Source organism: Anser cygnoides, chromosome 6 (assembly GCF_040182565.1).
Source record: "Anser cygnoides isolate HZ-2024a breed goose chromosome 6, Taihu_goose_T2T_genome, whole genome shotgun sequence".
Classification (NCBI taxonomy): domain Eukaryota; kingdom Metazoa; phylum Chordata; class Aves; order Anseriformes; family Anatidae; genus Anser; species Anser cygnoides.
This window is the reverse complement of record NC_089878.1, coordinates 14,097,576-14,124,990: the sequence shown is the minus strand read 5'-3', so window position 1 is coordinate 14,124,990 and position 27,415 is coordinate 14,097,576. Positions and strand designations below refer to the sequence as shown.

The window sequence follows — 27,415 nt, the reverse complement described above, 5'->3', positions numbered from 1 at the left end:
TTCTGCTGAGCTGACGATCGTGACCTTTTGACTGATTTATGGGCCTTGTAGCAGGCAATGAAAATGTGACTTCAGTGGGTAATTGGTAGATGTCACTGCTCCGGTGCAAACCAGATTTGCTTTGGTTTAATTACGATTTTGGAAAACATTCTTTAGTTGCACACTGGCTTATAATAAAGTCTGGAGCAAAGCAGGTTTGGGAATCACCTGTGGATGAAGAAGGGCAAGGAACTCACACCCGTTAGCAGGTTTCACAAGCTTCCACTGGCCATGCAGATGGATATCTTAAAATACATCAACTGGGCAAAGCAGTTAAGGAGTGAGCCCTGTATGCTGTCTCAGTCCTCTCCTTCACATAACTGAGGAGGTACTTCTGTGAGGAAATCCGAGGGCTTTCCTTTCACATAGCAAGGAATGCGTTTAAATAGATAATACATTCTTGATTTGTGGACTGAAGGCATTCAAGTGTACAGAACATGCCCTTGCTATATAGCTGATGGCTGAGAAGTGGAGATTATTTGCTCTGTAATTCATTGGGCAAAATGAGTTTTAATGTAGTTTGTTTTTTTAGTTTATTTTCCTCCTTTTTAGCTGATCAAAGTGATTTCAAGAAACCCATGTAACCTTTACTCTGCCCGTTCTAATCACAGTTGGTAAACATGTGCCTCTAATTATGTGATCGCAGTGTCTCGTGGATAAGCAACACTACTCTTTTCTTCGCCCCAAAAGATCAGAGGGCAAGCATGAGGCACATGCACAACTGCAGACCTTTGAGAAACGACGTAAATGCCAGCCCCCTGCACAGGCCTGAATTTCACCCTAAGTAGACCTGGAGCAGGGTCATATAATATATTGGTCTGGAGCCATGGTAGTAGATTTATGTTACGTCAGTGAATGGGGCTGTGTCTCCAGTGCTGCTGCCTAACCTCTAGCAGAAGCTGCGTGGTGTGAATAAAGGCCAGAGGCCTGTTGTAAAAATGATGATTTAGGTGGTTGATTGGGACTCCAGAGATCTGGTCTCTTTTCCTGCTTCTTTTCTACTTTCTTCAGAAAGTAACTCAATCTTACTCTCTAAATTAGCGATAATATTTTCTCACCTTGTATTTTGGGGATAAATGTGTTAACTAGTGCAAAACATTCAGCATTCTGATGCTGAAGAGCAAAGCAAAACCAACACAGAATGGAGAAGTATTCTTGTTTGTGCAGTGTTGCGACAGTTTGTAGTAGGTTTAGCTGAGCCCCACGCTGAAGAACCGAGATTAAAAAGAATATTGAACAGCTGCTTTGTATGCAGAGCACTGTCAACCCTGTGCCTGGAGTGAAGCAGGGGCTCTTGCCAAAAAAATGAATGTGGGGGCAGTACCTGGTCAGAGACTGAAACAGTATATTATACCATTCAACCCGGAGGCAGAAGGAAGGTTATGTTAGGCAACCTTTGCTTTGCTGTTTCATGATATTTGAGAGCATCGTTTTTCAGCCTTTGATTGTTTTGTTTTAAACAACATAGTTTTTAACGTGGAACCGACGATATAGATCTCACAGTGCACCTGGAGCTTTACAGGAAAGTGTGCAGATAAGGTCTCAGCCCCCTAGATCTTACAAACTGGGGCCTTTTTCTTCTGCCATTGACCTCATTAGAGTAAGTAATGTAAGGAATTCTGTTTTTACAGCAGTGACCCATAATTCAGCATTGTTTTAGGCATAAATCTGCAATGTACTTCCATGGAGTTTCAAACTGCAGAAATGCATCTTTTCTTCTTTTCCTTTTTTTTTTTTTTTTTAAGTCTTGTTTGCATGTGTTAGTCCTGTACCACATTATACCCAGAAGGAATTACAGGACCTTCTTACAGACTGGCACCCAACAAATTAGAAATCAGCAGAAACAGGAGTTACCAGCCCTACTTTTAAAACTGCTAGCACGTCTTCATAGGCTCAGTGACATTGCTTTGCTGTATCCTGATAGGGAAGCAAAATCAATTTCCTCCCCTGTCCTTGGGCAAAGACTGGTGAATTAAATTTAGTTATAGAAAAGACTACTCTTGGGGCAGGAAGGGAAATATTTTGTAGCATCTAAAACCTCTTCTCTTTTAGACGCTCTTCAGATATCTTTTTTTTTTTTTTAAAACACCTCCTTTCCAGAATATCCAGCCTGATGGAAGAGAAAACGTTTCTCAGTCCCACCAATATTATTTATGAGCACATCGGTGGCTTCAGGTAGGAATACTCGATAAGCCCTCTAGCACTCTGGAATGGCTAAGCCCTGCCTCAGTGCTCTGCAGCACACAGGCAAGCCCTGAGAAGCAGTGGGACTGAGCAGGGTAGATCGCAGATGGGAGGCTGCAGTGGGAAATGGACTCAGTGGCCTCCGGAACTGGAGCTTGTGCTGGAGCTTTTCCACCCAGCATTTTAGAAAACAGCAGGAATCAACGCTTTCGCACTAGGAGTCAATTAAAGAAACCCAAATTATTGCCATTTGAATAAACAATTATTTCTTTTTCACCCTCACAGAAGCTAGTTACGATGAACTAAAAGCCAGAACTAATTAAATGATCTGATAGCACAAATCGTATTAGAAGCGTTTCATCTGGTTTAATTAATTCTTGCCAGAAGTCACTGCTACTCTTAACATACGCTGAATGATTTTTTAATTATTTTTTTAACAGTTTCCTCTTATATCTGTTTCCAATAGTGCTGGGATTCTCACTCTGCAGATGAATTGGGAATGTTTGCAGGAGTGCTTAATGCTAGGGAGATTTTTAACCCTAGAGACACTCAGTCTGACAAATACCTGGTAGGTTGAGAAGATGGACATTTACCCCTGAATCTAAGAGGATGTTTTTTTAAAGCAGGATGAGACAAATAAGATACATGCTCATTGGTCCACAGATGCATGGTAAGTGCCTTGGCAGACTGACCCTCCTGGTTAATTCTTAATTTGCTGGTCATGCTCTAAGGAAAATGCAGTGGCTGTCACTTGGCCTTGGAAGAGGCCAAGAGAGCACTCAACACTTCACAGCATTCACTGACCTGTTCTCCTCTGTGCATAAAATAGGTCGAGTCGTGTTGGTTATTGCTAGCCAGCCCTGCAACAGGGTATTTCTTTGTCAAGCAGAGCAAGCCTCAGTCTGGTTTCCTGAGCCTGCAGACAGAGTTTCAGAGCTTTGCACCCATGGCTTGTGATCGAGGCTTGAGAGCATTCAAGTCTAGGTGTCAAGTCTACAGCCCTGAAACCCACCCAGAGTGAGGAGAGGATTTCCAAGGTCTGTGAGGACGCTCTTGTCCCTCAGTCTGCTGCAGAACGTGCTCATGGGCAGGTGATGTGTCACAGCCTGGCCCTTCCTCGCCCCTGCTGCCACTGCAGCCTGCTCCATTTGCTGAGCTGCTGCTTCAGACAGTGACACTTCTCTGAGAATTTTGCCAACATAACAATCAAAATCCTATGAAGCCAGCTGTTATTGTAGGATAGCTTCTGTGTTTTGGCTCTTTGTAAATAGGAATGGAAAGTTACTTCCTTCTGAGACATTTTGTGGAATCCTAAACTGTAGGAATGTACCTGTATGCTGAGACTGGAGTCTGGGCCTCTGAGGCTGGAGGAAGTTTGGATTCAAGACTCTCTGGGCCTCCTCTTGATCTCCAAGACCCTGTTTTGTGGTCCACTTCTTGATCTCTTGCTAGTGTACCTCTAGTAGTATATATCTGTGTCCATACCAAGGTGGGAACAGCCATAAGTGGTGTTCGGCTTTGTGGTCTGGGACTTCTGTATTTGTTTCTCATTTGATACTTCATTCATTGCTCAACCAAAGCTCCAAATCAAGGTGTTGTCACTGATTGAATACAAGCCCTTGCATGTTGCAGATGTGCTGTAATTGTAGTACTAAAATTTGCCCTTCACTTGTAGTCACAGGACAGTACCCTGCAAACTGGCTACATAAATTCTTGCCAACAGGAGGACATAGGCTTGCTCTGGGAACTACTGCTTTGCATGTAAAGACCAAAAAAAATATAGGACTAGCATTATTTTCCATCTGACTTTCATGAGGACAAGTGACAGGCTTTAAAGTTTAAAATAGCACTATTAAAGCAGTATAAAAATGTACATATTCAAGATGTGTCAGTAAGATGGGACATTGTCACAGAATAATGGGTGCTAGCTACTCAGCTTTCAAAGTAGCACAAAAAAGAGGGAGACACTAATGTGATTCTCAGTTTCCTAGGGAGAAGAGAATGAGAAATAAATAGAGAAGAGGGACAGCACAACACTTCTGAATGTACTGCTGCCACAGTAGAGCCTGTGAGCTAGGTCGGCTGTGCCATGCAGCTCTGAGCGGTGCGCACACCACAGCAGAGGTGGCACTCTCTGCCATCCCTCCCCTGCCGCAACCAGCTTTAGCTGACACAGCAGCAAAGCTGCCTGCTAGCATCTTGATTACACTTTTCCATCTTGTCAAGCACGGCAAACCCCCTAAGCCTCTAGAAAAGCAGGGCCTGTGTAGCCTTCCCCCTGCACTGGCTGGGGCTCGGTCACGCTACAGGGGATGGTGCAGGTCAGCTGTGGGGGCTGGCAGGGGCCCAGCCCAGGCGCTCAGCTGCCCTGTGGCTGTGACATGGGAAAGGCCTCATCCCTCTGCAAGGCAGCTTGCCTCTTCCCCTGCCTCCCTCTTTAGTGCGGGTGATTCAGGAGCGTCTCCTTTTGGCGCTGACTTTGTAAATTGTGGTAATAACGGTGCCTAGAGCTCTTCCTTCCCCAGGGAATTAGTGGAAGTACCCAAGGTCACGGCAGGGTGGGCTTCGGGCTCAGTGCTGCAGGGTGGAAGGAGTAATCCCGCGGCAGTCTGTGAGGATGGGGTTTGTAAAGAGACGAGGTGTTAGTCCTGGGGAAGGGACCAGCTGTCTAGAGGGTAAGGTTGGTGTAGGTGCTCCCCCTGCCCCTAGTCACCACTGCTTTGGTACAGAGGAGCTTTTCCTTGCAAAAAAGCGGCTTTAGACTCTGTCCTGTGGTCATGTGCCCTATTCCCCAAATGTTTGCACTCTGCCTTTGAGATAGCACAGGCTCTGTGTGTTATGGCCATATTGGGGCATCGCTCAAACAGCAGTTAAGGTTGTGTTTGCTCATACCTTAACTCTTTATTTACTGGTTTCCAAGGTAATAGGTAGGATCGACATTCTGGAAGGGTACTGCGCGCTCCTGGCAACCTTCCTGAATTTTTCTGTCAGCAAACATCTTACTTTTGAAAATTTGTGGGAGGAATACTGTTTGGTGAGCATTGACGTTGATTGCAGCAGTTTGCCGTCAGCTACTAGTTTGCCCTGGAGATGCTACTGCACTATGTATGGCTAAGTTTTCCTCCGCAGCCTGGCCGCTTCACCCTGCGTAACGGGTGACAGAGGCAGCAGCTCGCTGTGTTTGGAGGCCTGCCCTGTTGACAAAACAGCATTGAGGAATCCCAGAGTAACACCTGCTTGGACAGGGGCAGGCAGTCACGTATTTGCCTTGCGTGGGCTCTGGGCTGGCTGACTACGAGCCAGATGAGTCCGCAAGCCAGCCCAACGTGTTAGCTGGCCAAGAGGGCTCAGTGCTGAGGAGGCACAGAGGCTTGGCTTTGCACAGGGGATGTTTTCTCTCTGGCCATCCTGAAATCCAAGAAAGGCAAGCGTACATGTAGCTGTAACTGTGCCCGTACACATCTTATGTCTCAGTCTCAGTTGTTTTTATTGTTCTCTTCTTTCTCTGCTCTCCACAAACACTCCCCATATGTCATTTCTAATCTCATCAAGCCAAGTAAAAAGTTTCCATTTGCTACCTACCCTGTGCCCCTTATTACCAGGTCTGCATGGTGCTGGTGAAGTGGGTCAGACTTTCTCGGTGATACAGGGCAAGCTGCACACAATCCGAGCCTCATGTCTCTGTGTTTCCAAAGCCGAGCTGTGTGCCTTCACCTGTCTGTCTGTCTTAGCCGTTGCCTCGGTCCATCCAGGCTGTCCCTTAGCTCCAGCTGAGCCTCATGAGGTTGCTTAATGTTTTTCACTCATTTTAGGTGCATTTCAAACTCAAAGTTGGAACCGCTTCATTTAAGAAGCATTTAAACAGAACATTCAGACATTTTCAACTTTCCCCCTTTGTTTTCTTCTCTGGTTGAAGCAATTCAGAGTGAAGTAGTAAATTGTTTTGCTTAATTCAAATCCATATTTTGGTGATGTGGGGGAGTAGTAGTTGGCTCTGTCCTTGCTCTGCTGCTCAATTATTTAATTGGTTCACTAGTGATCATTTAATGAAATATCCAGCAAATTACTGTTTTTCCATTGCAGATAAATATTTTCCTTTTATGAACAAGATAGTTTCCTCAGTGTCTGGTTTTCATTTTTAGTAAATAGTCAGCCAGCTAACAAGCCAACTGGCCAGCACCAGTTCTGCTCAGCTGGAGATACTTTGCTGTGTGTGCTATCACACAGACCCCACATGGCAGCACTTTGTACAACAACCAAAAAAAGACAAGCAGAAGAGGGCATGTGATGGTAAATCCCATCATCTGAAGAGTCCGCAGAGACTCTTCAGAGAAGGGAACATTCCTCACACATGTTACACAAAAGCCCCAAAGGTGATGAGTGACACTTCCCACTTTCATTTCTTTGGGAAGACTCAGTGTCATCACGTCTCTACTTTGCCACTAGTGTTTGACTATTTCCCCACAGAGAGTAAAGCGCCAACTCACTCTTTACCATTCTGTGCCTCTTAATGATCAATTATTTTTAATTGGAACCTCTTGCATTGTGCCGAATCTTGAGAGGCCCCTGTCAAGATCAGGGCTCCAGCAAGATGGGAACAGCACCAACAAGTACATGGGGACAATAGAGACATTTTTTTGTCCCAAAGAGCATGATCCTATTTAGAGAGGGGCCGAAAAAGAAGTAGAGGTAAGGACGATTGGAAGAATTAGCAGACCATGGGCAAGTTTGGGAAAAATATGCCAGTCTCTTGACCCCCTAGTCTGAGGTCCTGTCTGCTGGCACACGCTGCTTCTTGTTCACTAATAAAAATGTCGCTGTCTGCACAGAATTACATTTAAGGACAAATAAAATAGGCCGGTATCTGTACAAAGAACTTTACCAGCTAAATAAGACGCAGCCAGGGATGACACTGAGACGTAGAGCTTGTGAAAATACCAGTTATCATGACACAGTCCTCCATGGGCTTATTTTTGTGCATCTAACACATTACTACGCCTTTAATGTCTGTGTTCAAGTAATGTATTGAGTCTGAGGGCAGTGCTGAAAAGCTGGCACAAGGGCGTTTTGTTACAGAACTGATCTTAATGAAAACTGATAGCAAAACAGAAGAGTCATTTAAATGAAATTGCTGAGTCTCTTGAGATTGTTTTCTGATAAATGTTTATTTTCAGCTCTCATTTGAGAGGTGTTATTGAGATTTGATTCAGAACTCAGCACTGCAAAATCCTTACTTGAAGACAGTGAGGCATAGAGTTAAATTGTGAACTCCGTTGGTTAATGTCAGCTCTGCTAGCTAGATGGTAAAAACTTTAAGGATTCTCAGAGACAGTAGAAGAAATCCCTGTCTGTTGGCAGCGATGCAGTGCTCTGTGCCTTCCTAGCACAGCAAAACTATAAGATGATGAAGTCACCTTTGCAGATAAGCGATTTCTTACCAGAAAGCATGGTTTCTGGTGCACAGTAAGTGTAAATACAATTGTCGAAGTCCTCTAATGTTCTGGTGCAGGGGTTTGGCTCAGCCTGCCGTAAAAGCAGAGTGGTGCTGGGGTTTTGCTCTGCCTCTGGAGCCGGCCTGGGGCAGGAGCATTCAGGCGCTGCCTGGCCTCAGTGGGGATGGGCACAGCCTGGGCCCTTCCTGGTCACCACATCTCTGCCTTCCTCTGCTCTGTGCTGGAATTCTTTAGCCATCACAAGGGTTGCTTCTGCAAACCCAATAGCCGATTTACTATCTTAGTGAGCAGTGTGTGTAAGGGAAACCAGTATGAGTAAATCCCCTCATGAGAAGGGCTTTCTGTCCACTCGTTTAAAGCCACCCCGTCCCAGCCTGCTGCGCATGTTGTGTGAGGGTGTCAAATGGCATCCGTTTCACTGGCCACTGGCCCTACTGGAATGCAGCTCTGCACATCTTGTGAAGGAGGGGTGGGAAATGCTGCCTGAAACTTCCACGTTTTGCCGTTAATGGAAAAAAAATAATTGAGAGGCAGGAGCATTACAAATAGGAAATGCTCTTTTCATCATGGATTAAATATAAAAGATTCCATCTTTACATTTCGTTTTTTACCCTTTCTAAAGATGGACTCATGCTTTAGATAATCAAAGCTGGCTTTGAACTAGCTCACACAAAAAATCTTCTTTTTCTTTAAAAATAGCCCTATAGATATATATACATATCACAGCCTTTTATTCCTTTTATAGATTGTTTCATTTGCTGTGAGAATGTGGAAGTTCTGAGTGATGCGAGGCTCACGCAGGCACCACAACAAACACAGGGAACAGGGTCCAGGCACATTATTGCAATTAACGCCAGTGTTTAATTAGCAGACAGCTGTGTTGGGCAAGGGGCTTTTGATTTTCTCTCTTCACTGCTTTTTGATGATAGATTTACCTACAGCTTTAACTCACGCTTGTTATGCTTGCATGCACTCACAGTGCATGTGCACACACATGCACGCACACATACACACAACCCGCATGGAAAATTTCTGGAAGGAAGCCATGTCAGGCAACTGATCTAATTCATGCTTTAGGTAAATATTTTTGGAAGTAGCTCCCTTTGACCATCTTCCATAAAAACTAAGTTACAGGTATTTTTTGTTTGGAGGGGATTTAGTATTTAGCGGGTGCTTTGGTGCATTTAGGAATCTTGTTTGTCTTGTTGGTTTACAATATTTAGCAACAAAAAACTGACGTGTGATGAAGGTGAATGGGTACAGAAGTCTCTCGCAGAAGGGCTGGCACCAAGGCAACACACAGCCGTTTACCCCAGTCAGCTTAGTTCCCTCTGTATTTCATGGTGAAAGACGAATAGTAGTCTCATGCTGTTCCCTGTTGTTGAGGCAGGAAAATGTCCAAACAGCCAACTAATTCTTCTACTTGGCCACCTTTAGTAAAGAGAAAAATGCTGTTGCAGGTCATGGTAACAGAAAAAAATGTTGAGGAACTGAGTGATGAAGTGAAAACATGGTAGGGAACGTGGATTCTCAGTGTTAAGAGCTGTCACAAAACCTCGGTCTCTCTGATTTAGGCTTTCTACTATGATTTAGATACTGCCTGCAGCAAGCTGAAGTTAACTGTAATAATTTAAGATAGGAAAACAGTGGTGTCGCTGAGTCTGTTGTTAATAACTGTGCTTATGGCACAGAAAATGAGAGTTTGGAAAGTACTAGAAGAGCTAAGCACACTCCACCACCAGCACAGTTGGGCCCAAATCCTCTTCTCTGTTATGCATAAGCACCAATGTAACACAAGTCTGTTTTGTTTGATTGTAGTCAGTGGCTTTTGATTTTCGTTCATGCCTCAGCTCCATCTTAATTTTCTAATTACATCTTTATAGCCTCTCACACCTTATGTTTGAGCTTTGGGTAGAGTGATACTCTTGTGAAAGCATGTGCTCAGCCTGCCTAGTCTGGGATAAGGTATTGGAAAACATACAAATCATTTGTTTCCAGCTGGTGGTCTTAGTTTGGCATTCTCTAGAAAGGGAGCTACTTGCACAACATCGGGATACAGGGCGAAGATCTGACAGAGGTATTTATATCAACCCTGTTGTCATAGTATTTAATTTCTTCTGATCTTGAGAGTATTTATTCTCACAACATTTCTATGGTATCGGGAAGTGCCACCGTTACCATTTTACAGACAGGGAATTTGAGACAGAGATGAGATTTTTCAGTCAATTTTCATGACATGGACCTGGGAATTTAAGCACTTAGAAAAAGAGCTCTCTGTGTACCTGTGCGCATCTTTAGCTGCCTGAATGCTGCTGAAAGTCTGGTCACAAGTGATCTGTCCACCATCTGTGACAGTGCAGGTAATCAAGCACTTGTCTTCCAAATCCCAGATTAGTGCCTACTTGCTGAATACCCTTTTGTGCCCATCTGAGCCAGATAATGAATTTTTCTTCTGTTACAACCCCTGTTAGAACTCCCCATTCACTGGAAGCTTCTCATTAAGTACCGGCTATGCATGTTAGCCTAAGGAAAAGGACAGCCCTGGGGGAATAATGTTACTCCTTGCCTGCACTGAGAACAGCATTGTCTTTCTGTGGATTGTTTTGAGAACAGTGCTAGAATTGCTAATACTTCCAGTAAAACTGGAGGTAGTGGAGAAATGGACCTCTTTTTTTTTACTTCTTTTTTTTCCCAGTTGTCTTGGCTTTTGGGATCCTGGTGTTAATAGCAGGGTTCATGGCTACCTTGGTGGCCATAGGATGGTGTTGATTTCCAAGACCTGTGCAGTCAAAGCCTATTCATGTAGACTACTCCCCTAGGCAGCATACACTGATTTTCCACCTGTATTTGTAAGACTCATGTCTTTAAGCAAAGGGTTGCTTGTAACCAAACCAAGTTGTTGTGACAAAGCTAGGGCAGTCAAAACAAGTTGTTGCTAGCGGGATTTCCTTACTAATATGGTTAAGTGGTAACCCCAGTTTACAAATGCTATTAAAAATGTGCTCCATGCCTTTCCTGTTCCTGCTCTTTATCCATATTTTTATTTATCCCAGTCCCATAGTTTCCTGGGCATGGTTAAGCACGCTGGACGGAGAGGACCAAGTTGTGTAGGGGGGTGTGTTCATCATGACCCTGCTGGGTCTCTCTGTTCTCACTTGGCCTTGTTCATCCGAATCCAACTTGGCTGCAGCTGTGGCAGTGCTGGGCTCGAGCCTGGTCTTTACCTGGATTAGGAGAAGGTGCTGTGTCGTGCTCCCGCTGGCCTGGTTTTGAGATGAGCAGTGCCTGGCCTTCCGAAACAGGCAACCTTGGACCTCGGGTTTAAGCAGTGTCAGAAGACACCTTGTCCTCCAGCTGCAAAGCAAATATCATCTGAGCAGTGTTAAACCCCGATGTTTGTATTTTATAGTCTGGGCATCATTTTAGTCCAAATTTGTCAGTTCTAAGTGGGGCATTTGGGAACTTGCCATTCTTCCAATCCTATATTATTCTGTGCAGTGCTATAGTGGCCAAAACCACACGCTCATGTTGGCATGAAACAATTATCCTGGTTTATATAGAACAGGCTTGGCAATAGTCTATCTCAATGAACAGTCATAGTGCTGAAAGATTCAGAGTCTTCTTTTCCTCTCCAAGCAACAAACTAAATTTCTTTCAGCTGGATTCATGGTTTTAAATAATAAACAGGAGTGGAAAGAAAGTATAGAGAGCAGACTGTATAGAAAGTACCTGTAAGGTCTGGATGGAAGTGAGAATGAGATGGAGAAAGAAAAGACTATTTAAATACAAGCTAGTAATTTGGTTTCTAAACCCATGAGAAATTATAAATAATGTTTACTGTTGCCAGTTGCTGAACACAGAGGTGTGTGGTTTTTTACTTGCATGCAAAGCTATTGGTTGTGGGTGAAGTACTTAGACAAAAACATTCAATCGCTGGTGTGGGTATTCCACCAAAAATAAACCCAAACAAACACTGACGTGTTTTGAGTGCTTTTTTCTGTGTAGACATTTAGTTGCTGCTGCTGTTTGTGAATTACAGAACTTTTCAAGCATGTTGTTTAACTTGCCTGAAGTAGCAGTACTTTCTTATAGAAAGTAGCACTAATGCCTCTGAAACATAAAAACCATACAGGAAGTGTTGTATTTTCATGAAAATGTGGTATGTGCTCTAAACTCACAGGGATATTTGTCAGTGATAGCTATTGCTTGCCAAGGTCTTGTGATTCAGAAAATGCTGCATACACGTCAGTCAAAGGAGAAGGGTAGGGAATTTGGTCAAAGAAAAACTGTTTTGCAGCGATTCACGAAGGTTAGTAAAGGCTTATTTTTCCCCCTTTTTTCCAGACAGCTTCAGAGAGAGATTTGTTTTAATTGTACTCCATTATGAAAGTAACTGCTATTTCGTTATCGGAATGGTGGTACAGATTTTTATTCCAGAAGGCCAGACGCTATCGCTACTTGAAATTCTCCAAATTGTTTCCACTGTGAGCAAATTCAGTCTTGATGTGAGTCACATCTGCTTAAAACTTAACAGCAGTTGCTCCTACTTTATACCAGCATCAAATTTCACCTACAGTCTTAAATTTTAAAAATCACGTTAAATCCCAGGATTTGGATAGTTTTGTATAAGTGACTTAAAATCCAGAAGTACCTAATAGGAAATCCTGAAATAAAAGCATACAACTTTAGTGGTTTCTGGTGGAAACATAAACGTTTCCTTTCAGATATGAATATCTCATGTGAACTAAAAAAAAAAAAAAAAAAGTCTAATTTAAGTTTTTCCATATACAGACAAAAAATAGCTATCACACCTAAACGCAGTTTCTCATCCAGCTCACAGGGATGAGTCGTGAGTGGAGAGAAAAGCAGGGAGTTAGGCAGCTTGCAGAAACGGCAAGCTTGGCTGCTTGTGATGTATTAAGGATTAATTGCATGTTTAGCAAGGCAGCCATGGCTGCACAGTGCAGGGGCGCCGGTCCCACCGCTGCTCCCACCGCTGCTCCCCTGTCCTTCTGAGCGCGAGCTGCTTTAGCTGTTCCTTCGTTCCGGCCGGCACTGGCGGATTACTGGGAGGAAATGTTTATAGAAAGGTTCAGGTTTCCTCAGCGAGTGGAGTGAACCCCTCAGCAATTATCAGTGAGCTCATGTCATAAAGCAGTTTGAAGCCACCCGGCTCACGGGAAAGCAAAGGCCTTTTCAAAAAGGAAATTTGACAAGTGAAAGATTCTAGGGAACAGATAGCGGTGGTTTCAAATGAAAGATGGGGCTTTTCTAGAAAGGCAGCAGAAATAGGGCCAGCTCTGAAAGTATCTTAAATCAGTAGTTTATAAACTTTAAATGTAAAAGGTTATTTTTTAAAAGCACAGCATCCAAATAAAATAGTGCCCAGAAAAAGCAACTGCTGCAGTATGCTCAGTACATGAAACATTGCAACCAGAACTACCGTGATGGCAGGCTGCTGTGGCATCTTAGATCTGTTTTGCAACTAAACTTTCGATATAGTCATGGTTTAAGGCAAAGGAAAGGTAATGAACCCAATAAATAGGATGAAGTCATTGCAAATAAAATGTTGGAAATTATCAACATTTCACAGATGAGGAAAAAAGCTATGATTTATTTTATAGCACCTGTAGCACCCTCCCTTTCCTTAATTTCAAAGTCCATTTGGAATGGGAAGAGAGCATTATCCCTATTTAATAGATAAGGAAACTGGCTTATCAGCTTGCCTTCACCAAGAGGCAGAGCCTGGAAGAAAGCCTCAAGCAAGGGCAAACATTTGGAAAAGCCTCAAAATGCTGTCTTCTGTTGTTAGGGGCCAGGACTTCTGAAAGACTAGTTTCAAGTCATGCTGAGTTTCTGATCACTTGTGCATTTACCCAAACATCTCTTCCATCTCTCACAACAAAGCTGGGGGGGATGGACACGAACGCAATCCAGGACAGGGCTAGGACACTCCCAGAGCTGTCCCCTTTCCGTAACATGTTACATGTTCCAAGACTAAAAGAAGTTCAGAGCCCTTGTATTAAAAATCATTTATTTTGTGATCTGTACATGGGATGAAGCAGGGCCTCATACAGACCTTCAAAAAAATCAAGTAAAAACATAAATACATATTTTCTTACAAAAAAATGAGATTTACAAAATATACATACTGCACTTGTCTTACAGGTGTTTTTTTTTTTTCTTTTTTCTCCACATGCACATTATAAAAGACAAAATCTCAAGCCCTGCAAGTCTGAGATCAGATATACTGAAGGATTTGGCTGATGGGCCCATTGCTCACACCCAGACTACTGGTATGCCTTCAGCCAGCAGTCTGCACCCTCACCCTGAACAGAACATTTTTTTCCCCTCTTTTTTAGTTCCAGGCAATTCCCCCCTCCCCACCCCCCCACCACAAAAAAAAAAAAAAAAAAGAGCAGCCATAGGGTGGAGACTTGCTGAAAATCCAGAGTTTCCTATTTTGTCCTTAGGCAAGAATACACACACACACACACATATATACTTATAAAAACAACCCTTCAGTGAATATAAAGGTAGAGTAGTATGTAAAAAAAAAAAAGTCAACATAAAAATTTAATAGAAAAATCTGTCACATTTCAAAACAAAACCGATGGATTTAATGATTAATTTCTCAGTGTCCTTCCTTCCAAGACGTGATCACTGGAAACTTAAACAGCTGTATTTTAGCTAAAATGAAAAGGCTTCTCCCTTGTGATAACTCCTTTCTTTTAAAACCAAATCCCAGTCCCCCCCAGCCCCTCCTGCACCATGAGTCATTGTAATGCAGTTCAGGGAATCTGAGGAGCAAGCAAATTGGTCCATCATGAGCCAAAAGTATTCTTCCTGTCCCCAGAAGCCAGTTGTATGTTGACTTTACCTGCAGCAATCTCACTACAAAGCAGGAGAGAAAGCAGGTTTATGGGAAGGAAACGAAAAAAAAAATAGTATCTTTGTGTTACATATTTTAATGGATCTTGTTTTGGCAGGTGCTCTCAGTTACGCTCCTTTCCCTCTAAGTCTTGCATTTCCTTCAGCTTAGAAAAGCAACCCATACTGAACAGTACGAGAACATCCTGCCTCCTCCTTTTTCATAAAAGGAATGTTTATTTCTGTGAGCTCCTCACATCCAAGGGTGAACCTCAACGACTTCTTTTTGTTAGTTTGCCCATAAAAACCGATCCCATGCTTATGCCTTTCTACACAGAAAACACTTTTGTTTCCCCCTTTGTCTCCTAGAACAAAGGCAAGGGGGAAAAGCCTTCTGCTGAAAAGCAACAAGTCATTTCTTTTCAGGGTGTGGAATAGCAACCCCCTCCTTCCCCACAGCAGCAAGAACAACAGACTGAGGGCCGAATTCTCACTTTGAAATTATTAAAACAGGTATCACTGAGGTTAAAAAAAAAAAAAAAAGAGGAACTTGTAAGTTGACAGAACAGAGGCATCTCACCAGCACATGATCTGGGCTGTAGCTGGTTATAGAGTACTCACGTGATTGTTACTCCTTCAAACGTGGAGACAGTAACCTAAGGCTCAGGAGCTGCCCTGCGGGCCGCAGTTTGACCCAAGCAATTCAGAGTTTGGCTACTTCTCGGCAGGGGCAGCTCGACACATCAGGCTTCCCCTCCTGCTCATCCGGAGTGAGGCAGGATGGTTTTAGTTGGGCTGGTTTTGCTTTCCTGCACAGGGCCTTGGGGGAGAGAGAGGTAAAGGGGACTTCTGGCAGGTGAAGGACTCTCCCACCCCAGCAGCAGCCTCTCTTTCTGTGCTCTTCCACTTAGTCGGGCACGAGCACCATTGGACACGGTGCATATGGTCCCTTATGCAAATATTTTTTTTTAAACCCTCTGGGAGAAGGAAAGTTTTGAAAAGCCTCCCTTCCTCTGTGTTCAGGGAGCTGAGCTGTTGCCTCCCTTCTGCTGAGTATCCCTCTCCTCCATGTGTGTGCGTGTGCATGTGTGCGCGCCAGGGAGGGCAGGAGGGTCTCATACTGCCGTCTCGCCTTTGCTGCCGGTGCTCAGTCTGTGGTAGAAGCGTCGCCAGGACTGAAGGGTTTTGCCAGACCAGATCCAAAAGCCAGTTGTGATGCCAACAATCATGGTCATGAGGTACTTGATCATGAAGACTGTGAAGTCTGGGCTCATGGGGGCAAAGTGGCTGGGGCATGGCACAGCGTAGGTTTTGCAGGTCTGGAGGAGCCACGTCTTCTCCCAGGTGCCACGGAAGGCCTGCTCATAGAAGTAACATGCCAGGACAATGGTGGCAGGTACCGTGTAGAGGACGCTGAAGACCCCGATGCGCACCATAAGCTTCTCCAGTTTCTCTGTCTTGGTGCCATCGTGCTTCATGATGGTGCGGATGCGAAACAGGGACACGAAGCCGGCAAGCAAGAAGGAAGTGCCAATGAACAGGTACACAAACAAGGGTGCCAGCACGAAGCCTCGCAGCGAGTCCACGCTGTAGATACCTACGTAACACACCCCACTGAGCACATCCCCGTCCACCTGCCCCATGGCCAATATGGTGATGGTTTTGACAGCGGGCACAGCCCAGGCAGCCAGGTGGAAGTACTGGGAGTTGGCCTCGATGGCCTCGTGGCCCCACTTCATGCCAGCAGCCAGGAACCAGGTGAGGGACAGGATGACCCACCAGATGGAGCTAGCCATGCCGAAGAAGTAGAGAATCATGAAGAGAATAGTGCAGCCTTCTTTCTTGGTGCCTTGGGCCACGGTGCGGTAGCCGTCCTCAGAGAAGCGCTCCAGGCACACCACCCGCTCCTCCAGCAAGAATCCCGCCGCGTAGGCCACTGCCACCATGAAGTAGCAGCCCGAAAGGAAGATGATGGGCCGCTCGGGGTAGCTGAAGCGGCGCATGTCCACCAGGTAGGTGAGCACAGTGAAGAGGGTGGAGGCGCAGCAGAGCACGGACCAGACACCCACCCACAGCCGGGCGAATCGCACCTCTGCCTCCTTGAAGTACATGAGCCCATTGGGCCGCGACGGCTCGCAGGGGGCTCCGCAGTCCCGTTCCCCCAGGAACCGGTAGCCCAAGTAAGGGGGCACCTTGAGCTGCCGGGGGCAGGAGAAGGAGAAGCCGGAGGCAGGCTGCGGCGGGGTGAGGAAGTCAGGGAGGTAGCCGGCCGTGGGGTGGGCGGTGGCCCCCCGGCCTGCGGCCCCTCCAGGTCCCGGTGGGGCGTCCGATGTGTTTTGCCCCACGCAGATCTCACCCGCGCCGTGGACTGGAAAGTTCTCGCAGCGGAGCCGCTCCGGCCACTGGAAGCCGAACTTGTTCATGAGGGCCTCGCAGCCCTGGCGGGCCCGCTCGCAGAGGGAGCGGCAGGGCGGGATGGCCTGCTCCAGCACGGTGCACACGGGCGCGTACATGGAGCAGAGGAAGAACTTGAGCTCGGCCGAGCACTGCACCTTGACCAGCGGGTAGAACTGGTGCACCTCCAGCCCCGCGTCCTCCTGGTTGGTGTGGCCCAGCAGGTTGGGCAGGATGGTCTGGTTGTAGGCGATATCCGTGCAGAGCGGGATGGAGATGGGCTGGCAGAAGCCGTGGTCTGGCACGGAGATGCCCTTCTCGCCGTGGTACTGGTGGGCCGCCGCGCCCGCCGAGGGGGCCCCCAGCAGGGCGGCCAGCAGCAGGGCGGCCGGGCCCAGGACGGGGCAGCCGCCGGCGGCCGCTGCTCCTCCTCCGGCCCGCATCGCCGGGGGCCCGGGGAGGCCTTCAGAGCCGGGCGGCGCGGCGACCCAGGGGCATCGGCAGCGCCCGGAGGGCGGCGGCGGAGCTCGGCTCGGCGGCTGCTGCCTCGGCTCCGGCGGCGCGGCGGCGGCGGCGCTTCCCCGGCGAAAGTTTCCCGAGCCGCTCTCGCCGGAGGAGGCTCCGCGCGGGCACAAACGGCGGCGACGGCTCCCGCCGGCTCCGCGCAGGGTCACGCGGCGGCGGCGGCGCGGCGCTGGCTGCTCCCCGCCCGGCTGCCGAGCCCCGACGGCGGGGATTTGGGTTGCGGCTAACCGGATTAGCACCGCGCCCGGCTGAGCCGTGTCTTGCACTCGGGGGCTTAAAGAACTTTGAAAATCCAATTACTGCGCGATGCGATGCGATCCTCCCCTCGGCTCCGCTCCCGACGGGCGCCGCCGCGAGCCGCTCGGTCGGGGCAGTCTGTGCGCGCCTCGCCTCGCCGCTCCGCCCGCGCCCCCGCCGCCACCGCCCGCCCCGCAGCTCCCGGCCCGTGGCCGCGGCGGGCACAAAAAGCCCCATATACGCGCGGGCGCGCCGCCGGGCCACGCCCCCGCCGCCGGCCCCATTCACAAACCGCGCCGGGGGCGGGGCCTCGCGGGGCCCTCCCGCCAATCCCCGGCGCCCGCCCGCCGGTCCCCGCGCCCGCCCGCCAATCCCGCGGCGCGCCGGGGGCGGGGCCCGAGGCGCGGCGGAGAAGTTGCGCCCAACTTTTTCCCATCGCCGCCAGGGCAGGGCGGGCCGGGGGCGGCCGGGCGGGGTGGGATGAGATGGGATGGGATGAGATGAGATGGGATCGGATGGGACGGGACGGGATGGGTTGGGATGGGGGGAGCCGCCCCGGGGCCCCCCGCCCCTCCTCTCTCCTCCGCGCTGCAGGGCACAGCCGGGCGGGGGGGCTCGCTCAGGGTGGCCCGAGCAAACTAAAATTAACTGCCTGCTTTCTGAGCAGGCTTTGAAAATGCAAACAGCTGCCTGTGCCCAGAGTTATTAAAAAAAAAAAAAAAAAGTGCACCGCCCGGGTACGGTTGCAGAATGAGCTGATTGCGTTGTTGGGATGTTCGTGTCTGCACGCCATCGCCTCCCCCAGCGTGGGGGGGTTGATTTGTTATCACAGCGTGACCGTTGGTTTTTGCTGGCAGAATAAACACTTTATTCATGCAGATCTAAGCTTTAGCTAGGGGAAAGCTGATTTTTTTGGAACGTCCAGTGTTACTGAAGCTAAGAGGAGAAATTTTATATCCCCAGCCATATTGCTGCAAGCCCTTAAAGAGACTCCAAAAAGCTGTAAAAAAGCATCATTTCCTCTATGGAAGCACCCTGCCTGTCTGCAAGAGAAAACGCGTAGGTCAGGGAAGGGATGTTACCGGCCTGCCGAGTGATGGTGACCAGATCTAGAGCTAGACCGGCATGCATTTGCTGGGGACAGAAGTGTGCGTTTTTGCAGCATAGCTGTGTTTTGAAGTGCACCACCAAGCCACGGATTGCTGGAACCATCATGCTTCTGGAAGGCGCAGGCAAGGAGTCCTGGGCAGCACAGAGGGGGGGAGTGCTTAACAAAAGCCCTACAATGGTGGCTGCTTTCCCCTTCATGCTGGCCTGTGAGAGCCTGTGGTCAAAGACTGGCTGCGACGAAGTCTTATCCAATCCACCCCATCCCTCCGTGTGAGGAGAGAGGAACTGTACTATTCAAATGGCTACTTTTATTCCACTCTTGTATTCAGGATTGTGCTCATATTGTGTCTAAGCAAATACACCAGTCTGTACCGGTGCCTGGAAGGCAGTTCAAGAGAGCAGAGTTTGGCTCAGGGAGCTCCAACAGCAGTTGTTGGACAAATGTTTCCCATATCCTCTCCTGCTCATGAACAATGTGTCCTCATACCAGTAAGACCATGGAACTTCAGCTTTTGTTATATTTGTTAAGAGAAGTTGACAATTATAAATGGGTTTACTAAAATAAATTTATTCTCTAAAAGTGGACATGGATTTAAAAATAATGTTCTGCTCTCCAAAATACGTACATGGCAGGACTAGCTACTTGTGCTTGCAACAGTTGCTTCTGGAAAGGAAGTCTTTTCTTAATTCTCAATTATAGCTGTTGGAGGGCGCATAAGAACTTAAGTTTTTCAGTTTGATCAGGCTCGTTATCTGAATTACTTGCTTTTATACACCTAGTGACTAAGCAGGTTTTTCTGATACACTTGCCTAAATAACCTCACATGGTAAAATCTTCCATGAACTTATTTACTGTTATTTTTTTTTATTTTTTTCCCCTCTGGCTGTTAGTAACCTTCAAAAAGATTATTCTTTCTGATTTTTTTTTTTAATTATTTCCTCACCCCGTCTTTCTATAACACTCCATGAGCTGTTGAGTCATCTATCTTTAATAATCACCTTAGAGCTTCTATTTTTTACTTTGGCTTATACGACTGACTTCATCTGCAAAGCATTTTGTGACATTCACTATGAAAAATGTTAGAGGAAAGGAGATGTTTCACTGGCAGGCAATGACAATGCAGAGAAAGGAAAGGAGCTGCAAACTTTCTGCCCTGTGCATGGACCATTGTGATTTCTGTATGTAGTGAGACACACTCTGAGCTAATAAAATGGTATTGCAAGAAACTATCAGCAATATGGAGACAGTGACAGAAACTATTCAGAGTAAGGAATGTCAGACTAAGTGGCAAGAAATGTACTGGGTATTTATTTACAAGAAAGGGCAGATGGCATCAGTGGTTCCCCCTGTTTTCTGCCGGTCCCATTCATTAGAGTCATTGCTGTGAACCATAGTATGAATGAAAAGACGACTGGGAGCTCTGGTGTGTGCAGTAAAAGCAGTATGACTCCCTCACATTTATATTGAACGTAACGTAGAATCAGTGAAACAAAAGGGAAAAAAAAGTAAGCAGAAAAGAAGGAAGGAAAGCCGTTATCTTCAGTTATTTCTTAGTGAGATAAGAAGAGAGTAAACTTATTATGTGGGATGACACTGCTAGGACATTTCAGATGGCAGGAACGTACAACAGAATTTACTAAGATGGAGGAAGAAATTCACTTGGGCAAATTCCATTTTTTTTCATATTTAGACCATTGGGAGATGGGATACAGTCACTGAGGGAGGGAGCGGCAGTCTCAGAATGGCAGATTGTGGCCTGGGAAAATCTCAGACTGCCAAGTCAGTCTAAGGCATCCTGACAGCTTTCAGCAAACAAGGAAAAAAAAAAAAGGCAAAATCCAGGATTCTGAAATGTAGGTTACCCCAGATCATCCAGGGCCTCCGTAAGTAACATCAGTCTTGTTCCAAATGGCAGCAAATTTGTGCTCATCTCCTGTTTTTGCCTCCATCTAAATTCACAAGTTTTAGCCTGCAAAGTTACTTAAACTTCCTCACAGCAGCAGGGACTCTCATCAGCACATAGGCACAGGCAGCCACCGTTAGGAGGTTATCAGCCACACAGAACAACTGTGCCGCACAGGACTTCACAGACTCTGAGAAATTGTCTATTGCAACCACACAGGAGTTCAAAAGGTTTTCTCAAAAAATCTCCCAGCTGCTGGTGTCCTGAATATCTCATGTTGCCTCTTGTTTGCCACCAATAAACCTGGAAGACCAAAATCCTGGTAAGTCCACAATACCAGAATAACTACAGAGACTCTGGTACCAACTCTGGAGCCGTCTGACTACACTGCTCTACATAGCGAGAAATTGTTAGGAACAAACAATTATATGTCTTTTTACACATTTAAAAATAGATCCAGTTTGACTTCCAAGCTAAGTGTGAGTGAGGAGCAGCAATCCCGACATGATGACTTTTCCTGCTGTTTTAAAGCCTCCTTAAACGTTGCCAATATCATTTTCCTTGTTTCCTATCCCATCTGATAGAAAACTCTTCCCATGGGGGGAGGGAAATCAAAACAAAACACCCCCTCCCCACCCCGCCAGCCAGTAGTTATTTTGGGTGCCCGAGGGTGAACATTTTCAGATTATCTGCTGCAAGGTTTCCAGTCCTCATTGCCCTCAGAAGAACAAAGGGCAGCGTTTCCACCTTCTCCTTCTGCCCGCTCTGCAGGAACTTGCCGCTGGTGGAGGGCTCTCGCCAGCCCTCCTGCCACCCTGCCCGGCTGGAGCCAGCTGAACTGTGAGACTCGCTGAGGTTACATGACTAAATAACTTCCATGACAATTTCCATCTCAGCCTTCTGAAGCACACTCACATATATTCTTACATGATCAGGCAGGCTGTTGAGCTAAGAACATCAAAATTTGCACTCCCTAAAGCTCAGTGGGGAGATGCCAGGAGCCTGGGGGGGAAGTGATGCATGCAAATTCTACGTAACGATTTGCATAATTAGAAATAAAATAAGTTCACAGTGTTATATCTGCTTGCATTTTTATCAGTCCAGTAGATTACTCTAAATTGTGTATCGTTTGAGCTCACCAAAGAAGTCTGGTGTTTCTGTAATGAGACAGGAGAGCCTGGTAGTTCACAGGCAGAGCAGGGAAGGGAAGTCCCTGCCCCCCACCATGGAGCCTTAATTTGAAATTAGATTGAAGACATAAGAAACTGATTGAAAAGAGCATATGGGGAGGGCACAGGTGACAAAAGGAAGGGGATACTGCTGGAGGGGATGTGGTTTCCCACAGTGAGAGAGGTAAAAGCTGGTTGCATCATGGATTTGTAAGATAATTATTAGCTTATGAAGTAGTATCCCAAAGGATACAGTGGAAGCTCCACTGCCTTCCACATTTATGATCAAATTGGAGAAAACATTAGGAAACATTCACAAAGATGGACTGTCGGGCTGGTGATTGCTTTTGTCTCAGATCCATGAATAAGAAAACAAAATCTGAAGTTGATCAGCTCATGCCCACTCAGCAGCTCAGTGAGGACATCAGTTACACTTTAACCCTTGCGTGACTCTTTGAATTCCCCTGTCCCTTTAAAGTGGATTTAATCTGTTTTCTCAGTATTTTGGGGTTGCAGAGGCCTTTGGTACAAAAAGCAGACAGCTCCTCTCTCTTTTACATTCCTAAGCAAGGTGCTTTTATAACAAGACAAATTGTCTGCTAGCAGCAGTATTAGCAGCCAGGGCCTGGCATCACTCTGGGCGCAGTGATATCACAGGATGAAGAAGGGAAGCTTCCAGTGGCAGGACGGAAAAAAATGACATTTGTGTCTGTTGTTCCCTGTCCATCAGAGGAGAAGATGCTGCTCTGAGAATCTGGAGGTAGCACAGGCACGGGCAAACTTTCTTTTTGGTTCTTTCACTCTTAAAAGGTACTTGTGTTATGGTGCAGTGCTTGGACACTTCTGAGACTGCTGTAGCTGATTTTGGCTGATTTTGTGTACCGGGATATGAACGTGCTGAGGGAGCTCCACATGCGGAGGTGCTTGGGACGCAACTGCCCCAGGCTCCCTGGGCCTTCCCGCAGAGGCCACAGGAGTCCCAGCCTCAGGGGTGCTCCAGCTCCCCTGAGTTTCTTCCCGCTTCTGTGAAAAGGACCCACGGGTCTGCAGAGGTCTCGAGCAGAGTCACTGCTTATTTTATAGCCCTAGAAGTATTACAGGGCCAAACAAAACACAGATGCGCCCTTCCCTGCTTACTCTTGCCACCATGGAATGTTTTTCAGAGTTTGGCAAGTGTCTTTGTGGTCCAAGCTCCCCTTCCCAGAGCTGTATTCCTCCAGACCTCTCTTCCACATCAGAGATCTGCTTTTTCTAATTTTTTCTTGGCTGCGAGCCAATTTCCTTGAACTAGCCTGGGTGCTCTGTCAGTCATCCCTTTTCCTCCAAAATGCAGCAATTTTGTTCCTTTTGTGTAATTCCCCTCTCTATAAATCCTCCTTCAGTTTCTGAGGCCAGAGACAAGTGCTAACACCTGATTTCTGTGTCCTTCTTGAAAGAACAGCACAGTTACAAAGCCCAGCTGTCTGCAGAAAAAATAGAAGCCCAGTTCTTGCTTCAGCCAGCTGATTCTGCATAGCTCTGCCATTTGTGTAGCTGCCATTAAGGTGACTGAAATCTCTTATCCAGGAGCTTTTCTGAACCCGCCTCTGGCTGACTGAGGTACGTAACGCACAATTTAATGAAAAACAGCCATGTTCCTCAAGTTTATACATAAATTTCCCATCTCATTGCAGATGGTGCCACAGTATTTGTGACCACTTGAATTATATTTCGCTTCCAGCTGCTCCAGGTTGGTGCGGGTTTAGCGGCTGGCTGCTCTGATGACTTTCCTGTTGATACCGTTTGATTGTGAGGAATGCAGTAGTGCAATGTATTGTGCTATATTGTTGTCATTTATGCCCAGCCTTGTTTTGTCTTTTTATAGTCCCATTTATTTGAGATCGTATTTTAAACTCTTTAATGCAGAGGCTGAGGGCTTGCACTTGTCCTGTTTGTGTTAACGGCAAATGTTTCACTTGTTTCAATGGAAACAGAGCCAAGGCCTCGAATTCTGTTTATGTAGGAAGGAGAACCGGATTTAGCCCAAAATAAGAAATGGGAAAGAGCCATTACATCGCTCAGTCCCTGCTTTAATAAATGCTAGTGGTTTAACTAGTCTAGTTTTAAATACCTTGAATAATGGGAGCTCTGCTATTTCTCGTGGGATGTGATTCTGCCATCTAACAATCATGTTGGCAGGAAGCCACTGCCTGATGTTCAAACAAATGGTTTATCTTTGCTTGATTAAGGCCCGCTAAAGATGAGTGCAGCCTCCAGAAACACCACGTTGTTTCCAAAGCTTAGAAAACAAGGCAAGAAGAGCTGTTATTCAATACAGAATTTGCCAGATGTCTAAAGAGGCTAAGGAATTCCTAAGCCTCTGTTTACAAAATCCTCTCTCCTCCTTCCATGAATGCTTAAATTACAAATCACTGCTACCATCCTATGTTTAGGGTGAAATTTCCTTAACTGACTTCACTTCCAAAATGAGCTTGGAAAAAGAAACAAACATTTTAATTACTTTTATTTTCCCTCTTCCTCGTGGACTTGCACAAATTAACCCTCTCACTTCGCAAGTACAGATAAACTGTTAAGCAGAATTGTTTCCTCCTTTGGTTGCAGTTGTGCCCCGGGGACCCGCTTGCCGAGGTGGTTCCCCGCTGCGAGGGAAGGTGAGGCTCTGCTGCCTGGGCTTCTGCCCGCCGCAGCCCCCCAAGCCTTGGAGATGGGCCCCGGCGCAGAGCGCTGCTCTGTGCAGAACATTTCCCTTGCCCTGCGAGCCCCGGGGAGCAGTGATCCCAAGCGCATTTCAGCGAAGCAGCGCTGTTAAGGAAAAGGGACAGAGTGTAACAGACAGCTCTCCTGAGAAACTGGGGCTGTGAGGACCAGCATCTCGCGCTTTTCTTTGCCTTTTCTTTTAATCAGGCATTTCCAAACTGTAATTCCTCTCTCGGTGTCAGCCTGCATTGACTGAAGCTGCTTTTTCGCTGGGAACAATAGTACTGAATGGCGCTGGAGATACCGCACAGATCTCCTTCCCTGGAAGGAGGGGAACCAGAAAGCAGCACTTTAAATAAGCTCCCTCCTCATGGAGTCTCTGAAGGGAATAAGGGCCCATTTTCTTAATTACATGTTCATTAGTATGTTTAGTGCTCTCCTCCCTCTCTTCCCCCAGCCCTGCCACCTGGGAGTTCCTACTATGTTACTGGAAAGCCACAGAGGTTTATTTAAATACCACATAGTCAGATTGGAATGAAAAGCTATGAAGCTTCCCCTCTTTAATACTTTTTGAAATTATTTATGGGCTATGCTTCTTGCCTACGTAGAAGGTGCCTTCTGAGATTCCTGCAAGTCAATGCAGAAATAGCTGTTTGAATTGAGCAATAATTAGAAGCATATGGAGCAAAGCAAAGCATCAGAGAAATCCCATTCTGCTAAAGAAACACTGCTGTCTGAAATAGATTTCAGCTGCATGTAACATTTTCTCATATGGGCCGAAAAGAAATAACATCATATGTCTGGTTTGCACCTACCAAAGCTGGGAAATTCAAAGTAACGTCTGAAATTCTGCTCTGAATTTAGTCTAATATTGCAAGGCATTTGCAGCCCCTGTGTTTTCCTGGACCATAGTTACAATTTCTTTTCTTTTATTTTTTTTCTCTAGACTTCAGAACAATGGAGATTCAACTTTTTTCTGGTGAATGCGTGTATATCTATATCTAGTGTTTTTCTCTCAATCGCTGCATTTTTTAAAAAAAGGTGTAAAACACTACGGGAATGTTCATGGCTGAGGACATGGTTACGATCTTTTGTAATCCACAGGCTCAGTCTGGGGAGGTACTCAGAGCTCTCAAATCCTAATTTGCTGCCAAATTCTTACGTGCTTGATGTGGTAGACTGTTTCACTCCTGACTTCTAAAAATAGCAGGTCCTGCTCTCATTGCTCCCACAGATCATCCCTTTGAGTTAGAGATAACTGCAAACTCTCAGCCCCTTCAGGGGAGACATACAGCACCCAAGCTCAGGTTTTAACTCTGTATTTCTCATTTGCTTTGTTTGCACGAGTGGAACTGAACTCAGTTTGCTTTGGGACTCCTGCAGTACCTCGTTGTTAGCATGAGATGATTTTCTTTTGACAGCTCTAACTTACTGACCTGATACCTAGCCCTAAAAGCATGTTTTGGTCAGCTGCTACACGTGTACAGTAAAGCTATGGTTTTAGTGACCAACTCACTCATGTTTATTCTGTGTTTTTCAAGAGGGAGGAAACCACACCACAATATGCTGGAGTATCCACTAGCCATTGTAAAAAACAGGAGTGTTTTAAAATTATAAGGACACAAGATATTTCTGAAAGCGTAAATACCATAGGACTCCAAAATGTTCAAAATCTGTGCTGCTCAAGATTTTTTTACAAATGGGTTTGATGGTTTTGCCTGGAGTGGAAGTTACAAGTCACAGAAAAAAATAAATAAATCAGGTTCTGAAGAAAACGTGCAACAGTGGCAGGTTACTGCTTTCTTCCCGAGGTGGGCTAGGGGCCTTGTAACCGTGCGGTGTCTGGCCGCACGTGCTGGAGCCCTGAGGAGCAAGCATCAAGGCAAGACCTGCAGTGTGCCAAGTGGTGCTCAGAGCATGGTTGGTGGCACTCTCCTGCTTGCCCCTGTGCCCCAGGCCTGTGCTGCCGTAGGCGCAGCGTTTTGCCTGGGGAAAACTGAAATTCCAGCTGCTGATTGCTGTGAAAGTACAGTTGCAGAAGCAGAGACGTTAGTGCTGGTGTCTTTGCCAAACTCCTACCAGTTTATTTTTTGTAAAGGCTGTTGTGGGGCTGTGTAACACAGGAAGAGGAGGGCTGAGATGAAAATAACAAGTTTCTGGGCAAAGCAGATGAGTCCTCCTGCAGCATTTCAGAGTTGTCCCACACAGTGCATTGGTGGTGGAGTGCAAATCCTGGAGACCTCCTGTGGGTGCTGATGGCATTTTGTTAAGGTTGGGGATCTGTGGTCTGGTGCTTCAAATGGGAATTTGAAGGGGAGCCCCATCTCTGGGTGGCACAGTCAGCGTAGTGCCCGTGGCTCCTGGGTAGGGAGACAACAGGCCTCTGATATGTGGTGGTGTTATTATTGTTACTGTTATCTATGTGCAGTGTGATCCTTCCTGCTTTCGTAGACCTAACAATAAAGACATTTTTTGCCCAGCGAAATTTCTTCATGCAAAGTCTCGCTGCGGTAGAGAAGGGCGCTGTCGTGAAGCAGGCTGCGGAAGGCCGGGCGGCTGAAGAGGTTGCTGTCCCCAGCCCATCCTGCCCCGTGCCCCGCGACCCCTGCCTCCAGCACAAGGACACCGGCAAGGCTCAGAGCCCTTGGAGGGAGGGGCCCAGCTAGTAGCCTGCTGTATTTGAGCGCTTCACAATTGGCACGGCTCAGCTTCACTCCATCAGCCTGCAACCCCAGTGGTTCCTGGAGCAGTGGTACTTTTTGGCCCAGGCATCCCTCCGTGAGGGGCAGCAGTGCTGATGGTGGCAGGGCTCTACGAAGGGCTGAGAGTTGCT

General features: G+C 46.6%; 2 protein-coding genes across 2 annotated transcripts in view; one reads left to right on the top strand and one right to left on the bottom strand.

The window, feature by feature from the left end:
• ALS2 (alsin Rho guanine nucleotide exchange factor ALS2) overlaps positions 1–27,415 on the top strand; it is a 170,557-nt gene that overhangs the window by 6,439 nt on the left and 136,703 nt on the right. The window lies entirely within an intron of this gene.
• On the bottom strand, positions 13,694–17,913 carry FZD7 (frizzled class receptor 7). The gene is made up of 2 exons (XM_013171722.3): positions 15,168–17,913; positions 13,694–14,570 (listed from the first exon to the last, which is right to left on the bottom strand). Exon 1 carries the CDS (start codon positions 17,381–17,383, stop codon positions 15,662–15,664), a length of 1,722 nt encoding a protein of 573 aa, XP_013027176.3. The 5' UTR covers positions 17,384–17,913; the 3' UTR covers positions 13,694–14,570; positions 15,168–15,661.

Coding starts and splice junctions, on each gene's coding strand:
- FZD7 (XM_013171722.3), bottom strand. CDS start 17,383: ATGCGGGCCGGAGGAGGAGCAGCGGCCGCCGGCGGCTGCCCCGTCCTG.